At 38.1% G+C, this 20,881-nt stretch overlaps 1 protein-coding gene across 2 annotated transcripts in view; it reads left to right on the top strand.

Annotated features, from left to right (window-relative positions):
• ACSL3 (acyl-CoA synthetase long chain family member 3) overlaps positions 1-20,881 on the top strand; it is a 49,783-nt gene that overhangs the window by 7,012 nt on the left and 21,890 nt on the right. For both annotated transcript variants that reach the window (XM_082055233.1, XM_082055234.1), the window contains exons 2-3: positions 10,953-11,374; positions 17,668-17,845. In XM_082055233.1, coding sequence (XP_081911359.1) covers positions 11,024-11,374; positions 17,668-17,845 — 529 coding nt within the window. In that variant the 5' untranslated portion in view covers positions 10,953-11,023. The remainder of the gene's footprint in view (positions 1-10,952; positions 11,375-17,667; positions 17,846-20,881) is intronic.

The following is a 20,881-nucleotide window of genomic DNA, read 5'->3' as shown; positions in this document are numbered from 1 at the left end:
TTCCCTTCTGCCAGAAACTTCATCTACCTACATAGTATTTGTATACTGATTCTGAACCACTGACTTGAATTATCTCATGTGAGGATTGTTACCTTATCAGCTTTGTTCGCTCCAGTCCATATCTGTGAGCACTGGATATTGTCCTCTGATTTTGAGTACCTGTGTTGGTAAGTTTTATTTTCAAGGGTGACACAGAAGGACTCGAAGCTGAGGACCACGCTGCTTTAATGCTTCATGTAGAATAAAATGGCCTCTAGTTTAATGAGTCCTTGTTTTGCATTTGTTTCACGTTATGCAGTTGTTGGGCATGTTCATAACTGATCCTGCCTTGCTTTGCATACAAAAAAAAAGAGAAAGAATAATAAACAGAGAGAAAAGGATATTCATTCCAGTTTGACAGAGGAGAGAGATTGTCTTGATGCTCTGTTACTTTTAAGGTTAGAAAATAAGATGGTAAATAAGCAGGACAGACATCCTTATCCTATATTTAAATAAATTCCAGTGCTGGATTTTGAACAGAGCAGTAATTTCGCCAAGCAGTGTAACATGAAACCTAGATAATGTAGCTCTTTAGGAAAAAGCTGAAGTTGAAATATTTTATTTTTCCTTTGCTGTTTCTTTGTTTTGTAATATTGTATTTCCCGCTGTCCCTAGAATTTCAGAGCAGCCAAGAGAAATAAAAACCTTATACAGTGGTTTGCAGCGGAAGAGCCTGCTAGTTTTTCTGTAATATAAGCTTCTGTGTGACTCCCAGTGGGTCACCCCCCACTTTTTGAGTGCAGAAGAGTGCTGTCTGCTCATAAATACACAGGGAATGAGGCTGGCGCAGCAATAGCTGAAACCTGCTTGTGTGGTGTCCGTCCCCGGGCATTGTCAAGTGCTCTGTCCAGGAGCCGTTTTGGCCCGCGCTGGTGTTGCAGAGAACAGGGCTGTGCCTCTGTGGCAAAGGCAGAAAAGAAGTTCCTAAGTAAGTGGCTTCAGGTGCCATTCCTTCTGGCAACTTGGCATTTATAGTGTCACGCTTATATCCATAGGAAACATTTGCTTAAGTCTATTTCTGCTGATTGTGTGTGCAACATTACTAGTGTCTTATAAATCACAGCTTGGTTTAATTTGAGACTTTTTGAAATCTGAAGTTCAATAAGCCAAGTCATTTTTTTTAGTGTACTGAGAGAAGGGCAGTGCATTCTGGTACAATTAGGGTATATGTTGAAATATATGTAAGCGTAAAGTATTTCTGTTAAACAGCGTAGGAGTCAAGGGTAATCACCTATACATCTGTGTGTTTAGGAGATGTGATTTCACAGATACTGATGTAAGCAGTCTAAGAAACAGAAGAGTGTTTTTGAGAATAGATCTATAACTTGTGGCAGAGGTAAAATTACTGGAAGTGTACTTGAAAATTGCATATTCACAGAACATTTCTCCCTTTCTATTTGTGCTTAGGAAAAGCTCTACAAGTTATTTTCTGCTTTTGTGTAGTTGCTGGAGTGAGGTGCTGCTTTTGATATGTCTCGTTTGGTCCATGCGGAGAGGTTCACTTCATGAGGTGTGAAATGCCTGGTGAGTCTTGTGCAGATGTTGGCTTGAGGCAACACTCCTGGGTCTGTGTTCTTCATAAATTGCATTCCTGTTTAGATGAGGTTCTTAGGGACATGGTTTAGTGCCAGAGTTAGGTTATGGTTGGTCCTGAGGGTCTCTTCCAACCAAAATGATTCTGTGATTCTATGATTCAAAAGAGAAAGTGTATTGAAAATGTCAACAGCTCAGCCTTTCAAATTTAAGTGGTGAAACATCCCACTTTATCACTTTGAGAGCTTTGATCATGCTGTGGCTGTCGTCATTCCTTTGAAATGTATTGTAAAATTCCTCTTGAAAGTATTGTTCCTCTGGCTGATTTTTTTTTTTTTTTCTTATGAGGAACTTCTCTAAAGACTTGGAATAAATTCTTTACTTTTTCTTCTGAAGCCTGTATCATAATTTTGTTCTTTCAGGTTTGCTTTGTTGCTTGAGTGTATTCATCTGCTGCTGCTTCTTTAAAGAGGTTCTGGCTTAAGGTTATCCCTAACAAAAGCCCATCAAATAAAGAAGAAATATTCCAGAAAGAAGGCAAAACCAGTATAAATCATAGGGCTTACCAGATTTTGGAGCTGGCCGCCTGGTATTTTTTAAAAAAATTAATATAGGATAATGGCTTATAATTGTTACTGTCACACTATGTGAACTCTAATTCATCTAGAAGTAAATGAGAACATTTTTATGCATGTGTAAATTCTGCTAGAGAAGAAAACAGAAGCACCTTTGCTACTAAAAATCTCTGGTATCATTATGTCCAATTTTTGTTCTGATCTGACGAATACATTGCTAGAATACAGCACACAAGCAGATTGAAAATACAGCAGCAGAACATCAATTTCTGTTTTGATTTGTAAGAAACAAACACAGCAGACCTGTTCACTCCTTAGCATTTCAGATTTCCCAGAAATAGAGAACTGATCTAAGGCTGTATTTTGTAGTAGAAAATGGCATATCAAACCATTCTGGTCAGGCCCTTCCATTTAAATGGAAAGCAGAGTCTGCCTCCCAGTGGAAGGACTTAGGAGGATTGTCTTCAACAATTGCAAAATGATTGTAGGAATTTGGAGAGTGATAAACTGGCAGTGATAACTGTGCTGTTGCTCTGCTTCTACAGAAGCCAATGGTTGGGGCTAATAATAAAGCTTGTGGTTTATTTTTGTGCAGACTTGTTCATACTGTGTATGCAGTACTATTGGTGTTTTTGTTTAAGTGCTCTTCCATGTTTAATTTGTATCTGTGGTTTCAAAATCTAGCAGTATACTTGGGAAACGTGGTGGTTTTGTCTCTCTTCAACAGTTAATTTGCGGATACCAAAGTTACTCTGAGGTCTTCTCCAGCAGTAAGGTACTTTTATTGATTACATTTTTTTGCCTCTCCAACACAAATATGAAAACATTTAATTTAGTCTGGCATTAAATACATCTCTTAAATGCTCTAATAACTGCTTATGAGAAGGAATGGAAGCAGTATCTTGACAATATCTGATAAATCAAAGTGCCTGAAATGAGTAAGATACTTGTTTGCCATGAAATAGTATTATGTAGCAGGAAGAAAAGGAGACAAAAGATACAGCAGCACTGGATTGTGTTCCTGGCATAACCATTACTTTGTTGAATGACTTTTATTTATAGTTTTTATCATGCTATTTTCTTCTCTGTGGTAGTAGTAACAGTGATTTTAGCTTCTTGGGAAGTGTGGTTTGCTGACAGCAATTGTTACCTTAGAGCTGTGTTTTAATGTTATAGGAGATGTATTCATCAATCCTTTACATAGTTAACCTGTCTTGTATAAGTTTAAAACTTATTTTCCTTAAATAAGGTTTTGTGTTTTTTTTTTTTTTTGTTTTGTTTTTTTTTTTTGGTAAATGTTTTGAATAGGAGAGTTTCTAAAATAAAGAATTGCAATGGGGCTTGCATTTTCAGCTGATTTTAGTATCTTGGAAGGCTACTTCTGTCATAGATAACAGGAGCTTTGGGATTGCCTGTTTAAGTGTTGTCCTGAACCTATTTTGATTTAATTTTACTTTTCACCTTAACAAAGGTTTAAACTTCAGTTTGTAGCCCGTACAGACGGACTGTGCATTGAAAGTCCTATAGTTTTTTGGGGAAAAATAAAGCTATCTGCTTTGTGATTGTCACTCTGGCTTTCAGGTCCTCATAGTTATTACTGGTTTTGTTTTGTTAGAAAGCGAAGGATATAGTTACGAACCTGAGTCTCTCACTCCCGTGCAACATGCAGTGATATCTCATACAAATGGGACATGGAAATACATGTAATAGGCTGATGACAGATGGAGGCTTTTAACACCTGCTTACCATTACCGTTTTAGAAATGGCTGGATATACCAAGGACCATATAAGTGAAAGCGCAGGTCTTTGCCCTCTAGAGATGTCAACTAACATCTAATTTAGTTCTAACTAACATCTAATTTAGTTCTGTGCTAAAACATTTGTCTACCTCTTTTCTGCCACCACTAGGTGTGATATTTTTCCTCTTGGTGTAAGGGGGAAAGAAAATGTTAATGTTTTGCAAACTTTTCTAGGTAATAAAACTATTTTCATTGTCTCGAATCGAGTTTATATAGTAGAAAGTCCCTCCTTAAACTAAAGGACTTCCGTTCATGTAATTCCTATTGTTAGAGTACCTTGGTGTCTAACAAGTACCTAATAACATATTTATTCAAATAACATCCCTTCTGTCTACCCACTAAGGAAAGAGAAGTGGCATTTTACAAATGTGGTATTGAGATGTGAAGGGCACCAATTAAATCTCTTTGTACTTATAGGCATGATTAATAGCCTACATCCAAAGTTTAAACGCATTTAGGCTGTAGCACCTGCAACCACCAAGGGGGATCTCCAAAAAAAGCAAGTGGAGAGAGATCATTAGTAGTGAGAGCAGAAGGTTAATGCTCTAGACCACAGCTCTTCTCTGATCCCCCAGTGTACTGGTGATGACCAAGTCACAAGATGTTTTGTGTGTTAGTTTATGCTGATCTTGGTTTTCCTACAGCCAAGAGGTTTGATTTACAGCTAGGCCAGCTGTGTGTTCCCTCTTTGGGATGGCATGAGCACCTCTCTATTCATGGTTACCCAGTTGGAGATAGCAGAAGAATAACTTCTTTTGTAGTACTAATTTCTGTTGATTTAGACGCCTGTAATGACTCACCCTAGGCTCAAGTGTGCACCAAGGTTGATACAAAGGCAAATCCGCCCTTCTGCCCTGAGAAGCAGAGGTTTAAACTGGCTCAGCAAGCTAACCTGACTCAGTCCTAGCCACACAGGCACTCCTGTGTTGTACAGTGGAGGGAAAGAGCTGGATCATGTTTTCGAGATGAATGGTCTGTTTTTATTAGCAGCCCAGCATTAAATCTGCTTGAGCCAAACTGAAACCACAACCCCAGGCTGTGTACTTCATGAGCAGCCTTGGCTGCCCTGGCAGTCTGTTAAACACCTTAAACTGGTTTGTTCCAGGTTGAGATGTCTTTTCTGATGGTCTGTGTGTGCCCTCGTGTACTTTTTCAGAAACATGATCATGCACAGAAACACCCGGGTTGTGGTCAAGAGTGGAGTTCAGCACAACTGGGAGCAGTTAGAGAGCGTGGGTGTTCACCTAAGGTTGTGCGAGACGTGGGTCACAGCTGGAGACTCCAGGACAGTCTGAGCAAGGTAGCTCCAAGTTACCCATTATGTGCTTGCAGAGAGTAGTTGTTTTCCCCATGTCCCGAAAATCTGCGTCCTTTTGAGAGAAAAGCTGTAATCAGTAGTAGTTTTGTTCTCCCACTGTGCCTTTTTCTATGCGAGCTAATAGCAGGTCACAACATGTGTAGTGTCGAGAGGGGCAGAGTCCAGGGGAAGATGGGTGTCTCTTGTTCAGGACTTGGAGTGAGAAATCAAGGACTGGAAGTGATGTTCCCAGCATGACTCAACAGAGACTCTCGCTTTTGGAGCAGGGTTTTGGGTCTGCCTGGTGAAGGGTTTTATGGATGTTTGAGAGGTGCCTGGAAGGTCTCCCTTGCCCTAGAAGTGATGCTGAGCCCCAGGCACCCTGGAAAAGGGTGGCATGGAGGAGCAGGGAGGCTGGAAGGTAAGCAGAGGTTTGCGCTTGCATGGAAACCACAGGGCCTGCCAGAGAGGGGACCAGCAGGGTGGCCTGGGGGGAGCTGGGCCCGGGGGAGTGACACAGGTTCTGTCAGCAGTCCTGGGGCAGCTGAGATGGGCCCTTGCTTCAAATTTGGGAAAATGTGATGAGCGCCAACTCTTTTCTAGGGACCCGAGGCATCCATTTCCACCATTCTCTCTAGGGCTTGTTCGGATTTCTGTCCTCTCTGCTTCACGAGATGTGTGAAAACACTGAGGAACATCTGTTTTCAAATGTAACTGTCTTAAATCTATATTGCAGTACACATCTTCCCCTTAGATGGTTATACATTTAGGATTCTTTTTTCAGCACTGCTCATTATCTCAGGCTCTACCTCTCTTCATAGTCAAGGGAGTTTCCTTGTGAAGCACAAGCTGTTGCCTCTCTGTACATTTGGTTTTATTTTGTGTTTTGATATAGTACATGAGTATTTATAAATGAATAACAGTAATTTGTTTTTTTAGGTCTCTTTTTTGTAAAAGAAGAGCTGACTTGCTGAATGCAAGCAAAGAAATGTTTTCACTGGCAGCTCTCGTAGTGAATTCCAGATGTAGTAAAAAAACCTGCTTTCTTAGGGTTGTTAATGTTGCTTTTTAAGTCCGGATGTAAACTAATAGAGACTAATTTATGATGCAATTAAAATTCTATATTATGGTCTTTGTTATATTGTCTTGAGTACTTGGATTGGTAGTTTTTATAATGAAGACATCAAGCAATACATGAAGATACTCAGTTATTTTGTCCAATAAAGCCTAACCCTGTAAATAACCTTTTTATCCTTCCTGTGAATCTTAACAATTCCGTTTCTTTTTGCAAGATTCACTGGTAAGAGCAATCTAATGTGTGTTCCTGCAACTATAAATTGTTGATGAATATATTTGGTTTGTTTTGGTTTGGTTTTTTTGTGCAAAGGTGTCCAGGAATCTCTGGGTTTGAGTTTGATTTTGTTTAATGTACGTGTGAAATCATGGAAGTCAAGAAATGGGACAGTGGGCACCCTGGGTACCTACCTCAAGCAGCATATAGTCAATTCACTGAAAATGTTTTCCAGAACATATTCAGCTTAAGAACTGAATAGCTGTATAAATAATAATAACTGCAGATGGGTAATAGGTATGAAATGTTTACGTTTGCAGCATGTTTTAAATGTGAATTGCTGGCACGGGTTTTTAAGAAGCACTTCTTTTTACAAAGAGCAATAAATAAAACCTGTAAGCATCCAGGAATATTTGCTACTCAGGCTGATATGTATTTTCTGCCTGCAAAGATAGGTACGTTTTTTTCCGCCTCAAATAGTAGAACTGGTGTTACACATAAGGACGCTGGGGGGCTCAGAGTTGGTGAGGCAGGCGAGTAGCATCAGCTCCTGAATTTAACTAGAACTCCTCCAGCTGCCTTGGTTATACTGGACAGGAGTACAGACCATGACTGTGTTGTGTGTTACAGCTGGCTTTATTTTGCAGTGCAGTATTAAATAAGCAAAAGGTTTCATTTATTTATTATAAAAGACAAGTGAAAGAATGGAGGATGCATTTTATAATTGCCATCTTTAATGGGGATTTTCCATTTTTGGATTTCACACAGTGGCCTGCGACAGCTCCTGTTGAGTAAACTGAGATGGGAACATCTTGTATTGGCTGTTATACCTGTACCTACCACGATGAGAAGTTGCATAAGGTTTCTTGTTAATTCATGCTTTCATTGTAGAGTAATTATTATAAGCAGGTCAATTAGTAAGCACATTCCTTTAAGGATTTTTTTTTCTCATTTAACAAAAGTTTTCTTCTAAAACTAAATGGTATAACAGTATTATATAAGTAGGCTATCAGACCAAATCACTGATTATATATTAAGCAGGATCAGTTCTGGAAACTGCTGCTTTACTTCACCAGGCTCATGAATGAGTGTGCTGGTTGCTTCTCCTCTTCACTATTTGAAGAAGTGTGTAACTTTTTTCTTGTGGTCTTACTTTTCCTGTTCGGTGACTATTTCATGAAACAGAATTACATATAAACTGAACAGCTATTATATGTGTGCAGAAACATTCGCCTGCACAGCTTTGCTGTAAATTGTATTATTGCATAAATTAGCATCTCTTTCCTCCAGTTTTTAATCTGCCAACATTTCTTGCATCACTATTGTGGATTTGAATGCTGATTCCTCGAAAACCCTGGCAGGATTATGTGAAACCAGATAGGATGTGTGTTCCATAAGCACCCAAATGTTTACGGCTTGTCTGCAGACCGAACCACTAAGTTAAAATATTTTGACATGTCATATATATATATATATATATATATTTTTGTCCATGATAAAGCAGGAGTTACCTAAGAGCAGAATTCCAGTATTGTGAAGGCAGTGGCTTTCTTGCAGTGTCGCGGTCTAACTAATACTCAGGAAAATGGCTTGGGATCCCGTTGTCCTTTGCTTTCCGTTCCCTGCCCCAAAATGTTTGGTTTACTTACTGTCCTTTTATGGTCAAAAGCTGTCGTATACTTCCAAAGTTAACGAGATGACCACAAGTTGTATTTCAATGACATTTTAAAGCCCTAATATAGTATTTCACAAAGTATTTCAGAGTTTTGTTTATTTTGATTTTGTTGTTTAGTACTCTTTAAAAAGCAGAATATTCAACAGTAACCAGTGTATCCCTTTCAAGCCTTTCACATTTGATATACCTTTGAAAATTGCCCTAAAACTTACCATTTTCACTTTAATTCTGCAAATTGATTATTAAGTATGTATTTTTATTTAAAAAAAAAAATACATTTAACCTTAAATAGCAATTGTTATAGAGAGAATTGGGGTGCAAACATTGTATCTTAAAACAATATTTTTCTTTTACAATGTCATTAAAACTGATATTTTGGGAGGTTAAATGACCTTCTATTAAAAAAAAAAAACAAAACCAAACAAACCACAACAAAAACCCAAACAAACTCAAAAAAGGTACCGCCGTGTTCAGCTGCATTGGTTTTGCTTGCAGTAGAAGATAATTGTCTTACCGCTAGCACTCCAGTCTCAAGTTAGGGATAAGTTTTGCTTCTACATTGTCATCAAAATCATTTTTTATTAGATGCTTAGTGATCCATTTAGCTGACTTCGTTCTGCTGGAAATGGCAATGATAAATCTGTTGGATGAAGCCAGAGGAGACGTGGATGTGAGAACTCAGCATGGTTATTGTAGAAATGGTGGGAAAGGTTCCTCTCTCCTTCTGAGGCAGGAATAAAGCTGTTGGGATACCTGCAAAATCAAATGGCCTCAGTGCCTCTCTAAGCAAAGTTAGTTCTGAAACCCAGGAAGAACGTTTTTGGACAGGCTCAGCTCTTTGTCAGACAGGGAATTTCTTTGGAGAACAATTTTCCAAAAGGTGTTCAATCAGATGCCTGAATTTTTGCATGTAATGGTGTTTGGTTAAATTCTGTTTTTACTTCTTAGGCACAGAGAAATTCTCCAGCTTTATAAGGAGGAGAGGAGAAGAAAAAGTGCCCCCCCAAATTGGACCAGCCAAAATTATAATACAGCATATAACTTTTTGAAAAATTGGCAAACTTTCATTGTGTGATCTCTGGATTCAGCTTTAAAACATCATATTCTATGCAGCTACCAACAACAGCGCAATTTTCTAAATCCTTTTCCCCCTCAGCTGCTTGTTCTGTATGTCCCTGCCGTGAAGAGCTCCCGCGCTCTGTTTGCAGATGTCTCTGGGTGCTTTGCAGAACAGACTTTGATGTCGCTTGGTTCCTTCAGTTGCTGGTAACGCTGCGGTGTTAATGATGAGGTTACAGCAGCTTGTTAGGGAAGAAGGTGATGGTGAAATCTCTTTGCTTGGAGTTAAAAAAACCTGTATGATTTAGAGAAGGATGGGACTAATCTCCTCCTACAGATGAAGGAAGGGTATTGGATTGATCTGTTCCCTAAAGGACCTACATCTCTAATGTAGGTATCATGAAGCAAGGTTTCTTTCCATTACTACTGAATGATATTACATGATTTAAACATTACGTTTTCAACTAAAATTTCTTTTCATTAGGGTTTTTAAAGAGTCACTGGAGACATTTCAGACATCACTGAAGAATAATATGGTACTGGCACCGTATCTTATGAATGAAATTTTACTTAATTTAGAATTATCAAAGTTGTGCATCTTATGTACACATTGTTATTAGTTGCTTGATTTATGGTATTGCTTTTAATACAGTTGTATCAATACCTTTGAAAAGTTAACTGAGTGAAGTGTATTTTTAGTTCATTTTGCTTTTGTGCACAAAGCACTGATATTTATAACTGGTAGCTCATTCTCTGATGTAGCCATTATGACAAGTGTCCCTATTTTCTATAATTTTTTAAAAAAATCTTTTAGCTAGATGGCGTAATTTCTTGCCTTCACAGGAGAATACATTAGAAAGTTGTGTTCTTCAGAAATGATAAATGATGCTTTAAAACAAGTCACAGTGAATATCCTGGCATCACTAGGAACGCTGGAAAAAGTTACACATCTCTTCACAGTGCTGTTGCTACGATTTGGGGGATATTTATAAGCCGTTTTGCAGTATTTACCAATTATTAGTTACCTTATTGATGTGTTTGTTTATGTAGCAGGTGTGCCCATTGCATACTGGTACTGAGGCTGAGATCCCTGGGCTGATGGAAAGTCCCCAGGAATGAAAGAAGCAGCAGAGTTCTGTTGTGGAGGAAGGTCACAGTTTCCCTCTCTTACATCGGTGTCCCAGTCTGTACAACGTTTGGAAAGTGTTTTCAGCTGCTTAGTGCTCAGGGTTTGTGTGGGCAGAGCGGTGGCATTGCCGGTGTCTTAGGGCTTGTCTGGAGGCTGATGATTTACAGACAGAGGTCATAGAGATTGCTAGTGAAGATGCACATGGACATGTTCTGATGTGGTCAGAGAGAATCTTTTCAGTTGTATAATCACATAATGTTTTCAGGTAAATACATGGCATTCACATGTCATTTGATTAACCCAGGTCCTGAACTCCTTATTTGTGTTGTGTAGTGTCCAAAGAAATAAAAGTATTAGTAAGTACTGCAATCTGTTAAATGGGAATGGAAAAGTTCTTCCTCATGGATCAGTGTATTGTTTCATTTGTGTTAGGGTTTAAGATTTCTGTATGAAAAGACCTACTGGCATATGGATTGTTATAATATGTTTGAAAATAACCCCCCTGCCAATATCTGTAGAGTTTACCGGTAACCTTTTCTTTTCTTTTTTTTTCAGATCTTTTTGGATCCCTGTCTGATTGATCCATGTTTCCGAACTCTTCCTCATAACCTTCACAAGCAGCCAAAATGAAGTTGAAGCATGACATCAACCCTGTTCTTCTACAGTTTATAAACTTTATAATCTTGGTGTACACCTTTGTAACTTACATTCCCTGGTACATATTTTCAGGATCAAGGGAAGCTATAGCAAAAGCCAAGCAGGTTAAAGCTAAACCTGTGAATAACAAGCCTGGGGCTGCGTACAGGTCTGTTAACAGTCAACATTGCTTAGCTTCTGTTTTATATCCTGGATGTGATACACTTGACAAAGTTTTTAAGTACGCTAAAACTAAATTTAAGGACAAAAAACTCTTGGGAACACGTGAAATCCTAAAAGAGGAAGATGAAATCCAACCATCAGGAAAAGTTTTTAAAAAGGTAAGTCTTTTTGCAGTCTGCCTCAAGATTTTTGGGTTCTTTAAGTCTGTTTACTTTCTTTTGCAATATTTCTAGTCCAGTAAAGCAAATCGGGAAAAAGTTTCTCTTCTTAGATAAATAGTTGTGAAAAGAGTTAACAAAGGATTGGGAGTTAGATAATTTACTTGGCCTTCAAAACAAATCTAAGCCTCCTTTTTTTGCATTCTTGAGTAGATATCCTTTTTATGGTTTTAGCCAAAGGAAAAAATGCAGATGTGTGTTAGGTATTTGTTTTCAATACTCAGCTGGTGATGTAACTGGCTTTAAAGTTTTCCTTTTAGGTGAATTAAAAAAAAAGTCTCCCTCTGTGTTATTCTGAATGATAATCAGATAAATATAGAAAAATTACTAGATGCCTAAACTCAGATGTGCCTTTCCTGTACATTTATTTCCAACTGAAGGATTTACTGTTTTTCTCTGTGAATTCAGAGCTTAAATGAAGTTTTTGTTTGGAAAAGGATTGCACAGACTTTGTCTTCTATTTTTTTCCCCCCTTCAATCTCCTTTAAGGTGAACCACTTCTCTGTTAAACTGTAATCATGGTACATGTGAGAGATGTAATTTCAATATAAAACTGTTGTTTCAAGGGACTAGATTTTTATGGCCTTTTAAGTACAGGCTTGTGTTGTCAGTTGGTGCTTTATATTTGTTCAAAAATGCAGTTTTGCCTGAAGAAGCAAGTCCAGATACCATTAACAGGGCACGTGCGATATGTGTTAAAGGTCTGCACTTCTGTATTAGAAGTTAACTCCAGTCTGTAAAGACATTTTTTAGTTAAGGTTATTTTTCCTGCAGAAGAAAAAGTGTCTCTTCATGTAATAAAGGATTCCTTAATTTTTTCTAGTTTTAATCCTGATAGAGGAATATAATGTTTCAAGTAGAATTTGATTAGTATTACAATACATGGCAAAGTTTAGTTCTGTTAAAATCTTCACAGTAGCTTTAATTGTTAATGAAACTTTCTCCCAGCTCTGGAGTTAACTTTTCAGTGCAAAGGAAATGCTGGGGGAAATGGATACATATCATGTGTATTGATGTACGTGTTGCTGCCTCATTGCCCTGTAAAGAAACAGAAAGTTCATGCTGTACAAAGTGGGCTTCTGAGCACAAATCAGAATTTTGGCTGCCTGTGATCGGTGCTCTGTTTATTAAACATAATTAGTAATGTAAGGCTTAAGAACTTAGGAGTTTTAGCCTTTTCCATTATGTAAGCGAAGTGTTCTGAATATTGGAAAGCTGAAGAATGTTGGTGTTGACCTACTTAAATAACTTGTTTCTAAGTATTTAGACTTAAAAATTACGTAAGTTAGGTAATTTTGTCTAAGCTTGACACAACAGTTCATTATGGTCGATTGCCATACTTGCCCCGTCTTATTTTGTTCCAAGTTATGGCATTATCTCATAAGTCTACTTCTATTTTTTTTTTCCATTAAGGAATATAGTGTTTCTTAACACCTCATAACATGTTTAAGCAAGTGAAGAAAATCATAAGATTTCACAAGACACCTTGTTGATTCTAAATGTCAGGGTTCTTTTCCTTTGATTTTTGTTTTTCATACCACACGTCTTTTTATTGCCTGGTTCTCCTTAGGAAGGGCAACTTGTTGAGGTTTATTTGGTGCAACTTTTGGAAAAGGTACATGGCAATTTTATTTCTTTGATATAATGCATGTAGTTTCTATACGTGACAGGAGTTGCAAAACTTGTTAATGATTTTTTCCCTTCCAGAAGTGTTGTGAACTGCTGATGCATTTTTTCTGTGTCATTTTTCTTGCATTTTTCTGCAGGTCAGGGCAGATCTGAATGTAGATCATGGCTCTGTGTACCGGGTTGCATTACGTATTAGAAGATGTCTCTCTGTGCAAATTGCAATGGGCTAGCTTAGCCTAATTAACTATTCATTAGTGGGGTAAATATATATCTCAAAAAAGTAAAATACTAAGCTTCTGATTCTTAGGAGAACTGTGCTCATGCTTCTAGCTAAAATTATTTAAAGCTAGGTATTTAACATCTTTAAGATCAGATAATATAGTAATCTGAGAACAATGATATCCCAGATAATAAACATTCAAGCAATTACAGATTATATTGTTCAAAAAATTTATTTATTCCTGTGTAATTGCCAAAATAGCAGAAATTCATGAATGTTAATAAAATGCAAATACTACTTCTGCTTATTTAGTTGCATTTTATAATATTTATTTCATATGTAGTTAGCTTTTCTGTTTCCTTCTGTAGTGCATTTAATACATGAATTGGAGAGCACACCTAATATTAATTTCATAAAATATGTATTTAAGTCAGGATAAAATAGTGTTGAAAATACTTCAGAGATTAAGATGTAATTAGTTGGAAAAATGAATTTAAGCAGAACTTAGGTTTTATGATGTCCAGAAGATGAACTTTATTCTGCTGGTTGATTATTTTGTGTTGTCTTAGTTATAGTTTCTGTTGTCATGCGCTTCCTTTTATGTATGTTGGTATGTGGATTTTGCTTTGTTTGTGTGTTCTTTGGGGGGCGGGGGGGTTGTTATTTGTTTTGGGAGTTGTTTGTATTGTTCTGTTTTAAAAAGGGCTGTAACCAAGAACAGAATTAATAGAAACATAATAAGACAGACATAGTGGGGAAAAGTAAACATGATTTTGATAGGAGAAGGTGATGCACCTAAAGCCTGAGGCTTCTGTGCAGCTGTGAGCACATGGGCAACCGCTTGGGAATTCACAGCCGTGCTGCCCAGAGCTGAGACTGAAACTTACCCTGGCATTGCAGGAAGGTTCTTGCCATGCCAAGTCATTGAGCAGTAAAAGAACGGCTTATGATGTTGAAAAACATAGAGTGCTATGTAAATAGTATTTTAGGATGAGATTTCTGAGAAGTGTTCAGCTACAATCTGTGTTTTCATATGAAAAAGGTCAAAAATGGGCATTTCAAATAGCCTCCTTTGTGTTATTTTTAATATACTTTCTACTAGGAAATGTGTGTGATTTGTGATCAGTAGTTTCCAAATTGTATTGTAATAGTCAAGGTTCTTCAAGACCTATAAGCTACTTTTAGGAAGACCCTGAAAGGTAACTGAAGTCGGGTACTTTAATGACTCTACGTGTGCCTGTAGCTTTCTGCTGAAAATTTTATGACTCCTTCACACTAAAGAGATGTTCACTGTGCAGCAAGCATTTAGTCTCTGTACTCTGCTGGATTTCCAAATATTAGTACAATACTGATATTGAATAATATTTTCCAATGCATTAAATAGATAACTCAAATATTTTCAATAACTTGCAGTTTAGGTATGTTTAAAAGCTGGTGCACTAGAGGGCAGTATTTTTCTATTTAATGTAGTAGTATATTTTGAAGTAAGCATTTAGAGGCGCTGTCTCTTCTGATTTAGTGTTTGGTTTTATGTCTGTTTAATCAGTTCTCAATCTCGATTTCTTAGGCCCTTTTCTTGGACAGTTACTTTCTTTACACGTGTAAGTAGTTATCTAGCAGAAATAAGTTCTGAAAGTTGTAAAATTAAACATGTATGAATGTTTAAAAGATTATGACACTTAACATCAGTCTTAACAGCTGTTTACAGTAGAAACTGCCCATTGGAAAATATTAATGAAAGAGACTGAGGGAAGGGCCAAGAAGAAAGATGGATTTGAAGATAAACAGAAGGAAGGATGAGAGAAACTATAACCTGCTCTGTGTCCTGCGAAAGACAAATATAGGGAAATGCAGAAGAAAGGGACATTCCAACAGAGGCAGAGCATTAGTGTGTCATAGGGACAGAGAAGAAACGCTGGGCATGGGGAGGAAGGGAACATGGCAATTCAAATATATAGAATGCAGTAGGAGAGAAGTAAAAGTCACTGTCTGCACTGAAAAAGGTAATCTCATCTGTGTTCACATTGTTGTTCTTCAGAAATACAATTACATTTCTCCATATAGGAAAATAACTGTAACAGTGGTGTACTTCCTTTCTGTGGGTTTTCTAAACTCCTAAGAAAGGAAAGCACCAATAAGACCTTCTTTCACTACATTATATCAAACTTGTTTAAGCAATGACGATAAATTATTTAAGATAATTTAAAAAAAGGGAAAAAATCAGAATCATAAGTGTTATTCAGAAAGATCCATTTTTGACTTTTTAATGTTTTATTATTTCAATTTTCACGAGTTACGCAATGAATGGTGGAAAATACTGAAACCTGTTCATTTACGATAGGCGAACTTACCAGAAATGGTAACAGACATCTGCTTGTATTTGTTGGCCTAATTATTTGCGAGTGGCATCGCTGAGGTCCCGCTGTAGGTAGAGTATAATGGTACAAAGGGTCCCTGGTTAATTTCTGCAGATTGTTTTCAGCCAATGAGTTTGTCAAGAATTTCCAAGTCTGCCAAAACTACTGCGTTTGGGGGGAAAAATGTCCCAAATTGGAATTAATATTCCAAATTACTGAAATTTGGTTGGACAGGAAGAGATGCAATGTTTTCTTTGGAAGCAGTAAAAGTTTTCCACACCAGAAATATCTTGGTGTTTCTAAAAAGAATGGAAGTGCCAGGTTCTTTTCCTTGGGGCCGTACCCCTGGGTAGCACTGAGCCCTCTGCCTGCACTGGTTCCGTCACCCAGTACAGCAGAGAAATTCAGTGTCATCTTCCTTGTCCTGTGAGGTTTTTGGCTCTGAAACAGCCCATTTGCCAATGGAGCTGAGTTTCCATAAACGCAACAGTAAAACCTGAGCAGGTATTTGTGTGAGAAATGTTTATTTTCTGGTCAAGTTGTTAAGTATTCCTAATGTTGGCAAGTACTGTGTTTCAGTTATATTAAATGATGTTTTTCTCATGAAAATATTTGTGAAATTTCCAAGCAGCTGCACATATACCTGTCCTGAGTTAAGGTAGGTTTGTCCTGCTAAACAAGTAGGTTAATGAGAAATACGCAGCAAGGCTGTTTTAGGTACAGCTCAGTTACCCAACATTGAACTTCAGCTGTCTGAAAAAGTGTTTTGATAGAAATGTAACATCTAATAGATTTATTAGAGTTTGAGAGAGATTTTTAAATTCATTTTATTAAGCAAGCGGATGTGGAAATACAGACCCATTAGAAATGTAGTACAATGCCAGAAAGTTGTTAGATTTTACAGTCCACAAATCTGAAATTTATTTGTTTGATAAATGAAATCTGGAAAACAGAATGGAGGGAGGAGGGAGAAGTTTTCTTTTCTAGCTTTTTCTTTAATCATTTGCTTTCATTTATTCCTAATGCTATGTACCCAAAAGGAAATGTCAAAAATACTTGACTAATAAAAACTAGTTTTCAAAATTGTCAAGGTGCTTGTATAACTAGACAGGTAATGTATAATAATTTGAGTCTGTTTTTTCAGTGCAAAACATCATCTTTGTACGATATTTGTATATGAAAATTTCTAGGATGTCATCAAAGAAATAACCTAGCACTTAGTGAGAAAATAGCACTGTAAGGTGCAAGTACACTCATAGAAGTTTTTGACAGATAGTGAACTCTAAATTCAAGTCTAATTTTACTGTGCAACAGCTTTCCAACATAGAAGAAAAGTGAGATTGCTTAACTTTTTCCACATGACTTTTTCAGTACTGAGATTTGCCAGTAATTTCCAGTCCAATCTTCTGTCCCACTTTGTTTAGCAGTAAAAAAGGCAAAGAGATGACTCCTCTTCCCCTTGACATTTGTTTCAGAAGAGACAAAGGGAGGGTGATTTCACAATTTCGGACTGAGGACACGTTGATATACTGCTTTATACTGCTTTCTGCATTCCAGTTGCCCTATTCTTTTTTTTTAAGAATGAACACCAGAATATCATGTTTGTATAAGGATTGTAGCCCAAATATCCAGTAAAGCAAATACAGAGTATGTATTGCACTAGCTAGTGCTTGTCACATTTTATGTAAAATAAAACAAACCTTTGGAAAAAATCTGAAGACACATGAGACAGATAACCAGGGCCTTTTGGGGGGCTTCTGAAGCTATGAAATATGCTGGGAGTCGTATGCTTTCCTAATGTGACAGCAGAGGTGATAATGTGCGGAAATATTGCAGTATTCGTGTTAGAACTTCCACAGTCCCTGTAGTTTTTGGCAAGAATACTGTTCATTATCTTGAATAAACTGCTCTTAGAATTTAAGCAACTTCTACTTCAAACATCTGTGGTTGCTTCACATGGTTAAAGATGTAGTCGGACATGTGTTAAGGATTTTCATTTTCTAAATTTAATTTATTATTCTTATTAGGTCATCCTTGGCAAGTACACCTGGCTTTCATACGAAGATGTATACATTAAAGCTGTTAATTTTGGAAATGGCTTAGCAGTGTTGGGTCAGCAACCAAAGACCAACATCGCTATCTTCTGTGAGACTAGAGCGGAGTGGATGATTGCAGCGCAGGCCTGCTTTATGTGCAACTACCAGCGTAAGTCTGCCTCTTTCCTAAAGTATTTATGTCCTTTGTTCTTACAACACAATATGCAAACAAACTTTTTTCTTCAGTAAACACATTAAGAGAACTTCATATAAAAATTTTACAGAGCATTTAAAACTACAAATAAAAGTATTGCATAAGGTAGAGACTGCACTTTCTTGTATTTTACCTTACTGAATGGAGAGGTGTGTGTGTGTTTGCAGCTGGAGTATGGTTTCAGTAAGTACATCTTGCTCAATGAATTTGTGAGAGGTTTATTTTCTTTCAATCTCAAATCAGTACAGATTCCTAAGTTTTTAAAAACAAACAAACAAAAATCACACATGAATTCAGTGACTCAGTTTCAGAAGTTGACGTCAAACCTTCATCTGTCCCTGTAAGTTTTGTTTTAACTGGATGTCTTGTCATCTCTTCAGTTTTGATTTTAGTTAGAGTTTATCATATCATTATCCCTAAAAAGTAAAAAGGAATGAGCAAGTACTTGAACTTATTTTTGACAGCTCTTTCAAATTAAAAAGCTGCTGTACCAAACTGTAAGTCATTCCTTAACTCAAACCTTAGCCTGAGCCTTATACATTTTTTTATCTTCTCTCTGCCTCTTAGTTGTAGTCCATTCCACACCATTTAATACATGCTAATTTAACCTGCGTGCTGATTTGAGACTATTCTTAAGGACAAACTTTTAGTCTTAGGCCTGTTTTTCTGGCTGAGAAACCTATCAAGTGCTGATCTCAACTTGGTATAGGAATTGTTTTCAAATGTCCATCAGCACTCCTCAATATGTCATTCACCTAACTGTGTGCCCAGCCTGGCTGGGTTCTGTGACGTTCTTGGGGGGACATTTCTCATTTTCCCACAGGGCACTCTGGAACCTGCAGTTGCTCACAGGCTTTGGCCTCTTCTCTCCCATGCCACATTTACCCTCCTTCAGTAAGAGGTGGGCTGTAAAAGCCAGATGTGCAGAAATTCGTGATTTACTACCTACCTACTTTCAAGATGTATATCGATTAGACTATATTCAGATTTTGGAATCAAGCCTAACAAGAAAATTGTATCTTAAATGGTCCTTCTCTGCTCTAAGCATGAGTCTGTTTCAGTTTGAGAAGCCATTCATTCATGAGTATATAGCTGTTTTCATTTATATAAGTCTTTACTGTGGGTCTGCGTGGTTATGTTGTATATACCCATACACTGTATTATTCCCTTGGTTTTAAGGGTGGAGTTGGTTACAAGAGGTACTGCCCAAGCCCATACCGTTCCAAAATCAGCCTGCTTGCCTTGTGTGATGACTGTCTCTGGGGACAAGGAGAGCATGCGTGTTGTGTACTGTGACTTTAGCAAGGCCTTTGACATGTTCTGTTGTAGTATCTGTAAATCGAAATTATTTAGATAGAAACTGTGTAAGTAGCTGGTAAGATGGATGGAAGATTCATTGGTGCATTGGCTGAAAGGGCTGATCAGCAGGATCAGCTGCCAGCCCTCGGGAGTTGATACAGAGTCCAGTGCTGTTCAGCGTCTTTATCGTGGGACAGTGCACACACAGCAGGTCACAGCCCAGACACTGGAGAGCAGGGCTGATGCTGAGGGACCTGTCAGCTGGAGAAGGCAGTTACAAATTCTCGTACGTGCTGGGATAACCTCGTGCACCAGTGTAGGCTGGGGGACAATCGGATAGAGAGCAGCCTTGCAGAGGAGAACCTGGGGGTCCTGGTAGGGGATGGTCAAGCACAAGCACGCAGTGCCTTCTTGCAGTGAAGGCTGACAGCATCCTGAGTGGTAGTAACGTGCGTGTAGCAGGGAGAACAGGGAAGTGGTCCTTCTCCATTTGGATGCTGGTGAGATCACATCTAGAGGACTGTGCCCAGCTCTGGGCTTCCCAGTAGAAAAAAAGACCTTGGTGTACGTACTGGAGTGAGTCCAGTGGAGGGCTGCCAAGACGCTGAAGGGATTGGAGAACGTGACATGCCAGAAGAGGCTGATGGAGCAGGCTCTGTTCAGCGTTAAAATGAGTTGAGATCTTGTTGCTGTCTAAAACTGTCTAGTGGGAACGTATGGAGAGGATGAAGCTAGACTCTGCTCAAAGGTGTGTTTTGATAAGACTGGAGGCAACAGGCCCAAGTTGAAACACAGGAAAATTTTATGAAATATTAGGACAAATGTCTTCATTGTGAGGGTGGTTAAGTACCAGAACAGGAACCTAGAATGGCTGTGAAGTCTCCATCACTGGAGATACTTAAAACTGGACTGGCTGTGGCCCTGAGCACTCTGCTCTAGTGAACTGTTTTGTGCAGGTGATTTTCCCAGGTGCCTTCCAGCCTAAATTCAGTGATATTTTTGGTCCTTTCCTCAGTGAGTGACGGCTGCTAACTTACCTGCCAGAGCAGAGTTCTGCACAGGCTGCTTTCGGATGAGATGCCTGTGTTGCTTTTAAACTAGATGTCTCATAATACACCATGTCAGTTCCCTTTTATCACTTTTGGCATCTGGATTCCTCGTGACTATCCTGGGAATAAAATGCAAAGGCTTGTATGAATTACTTCTTTCTGTGGAAATGAAGTACACTTACAAATCCTTGGAAGATTTTGTACTTTGAGGAAAAGAAATATCTGAGATAGTGGATGGATATCACGTGTAGAATGGTATGCATGTGTTTTTGGGTTTATTGGATTAATGTTTTAAATTCCCGTATTGAGACGTGCTTCAGCGCACTGTCTGACGTGGTGTTTAGCATCAGAGCTGTATGTCATCTTATGTGAACTTGGCTGACTTGTGTGTTGGCAGATGATGATATTATCATGCAGTATTCACGTAGTCTGTTTGCTGAAAGAATTATAACATCCAGATGATGTTGAAGAAGTAGTGTGGCAAGATATTGCTAAATGACTTATATTAGCATTTTCAGTTTACAAGTTTCACAACAGCCAGCTGCTGTGATAGTGTTGTGACATTCTGTCCGAATGTGAAATGTGTTAAATCTAATGGGATGTTCCCAGAACTGATGCCAAGAGAGCAGGTTCATCTGCTTCA

This window comes from Streptopelia decaocto, assembly GCF_964273445.1.
Source record: "Streptopelia decaocto genome assembly, chromosome: 6".
Lineage (NCBI taxonomy): Eukaryota > Metazoa > Chordata > Aves > Columbiformes > Columbidae > Streptopelia > Streptopelia decaocto.
This window is presented reverse-complemented; position numbering and strand designations above follow the sequence as displayed.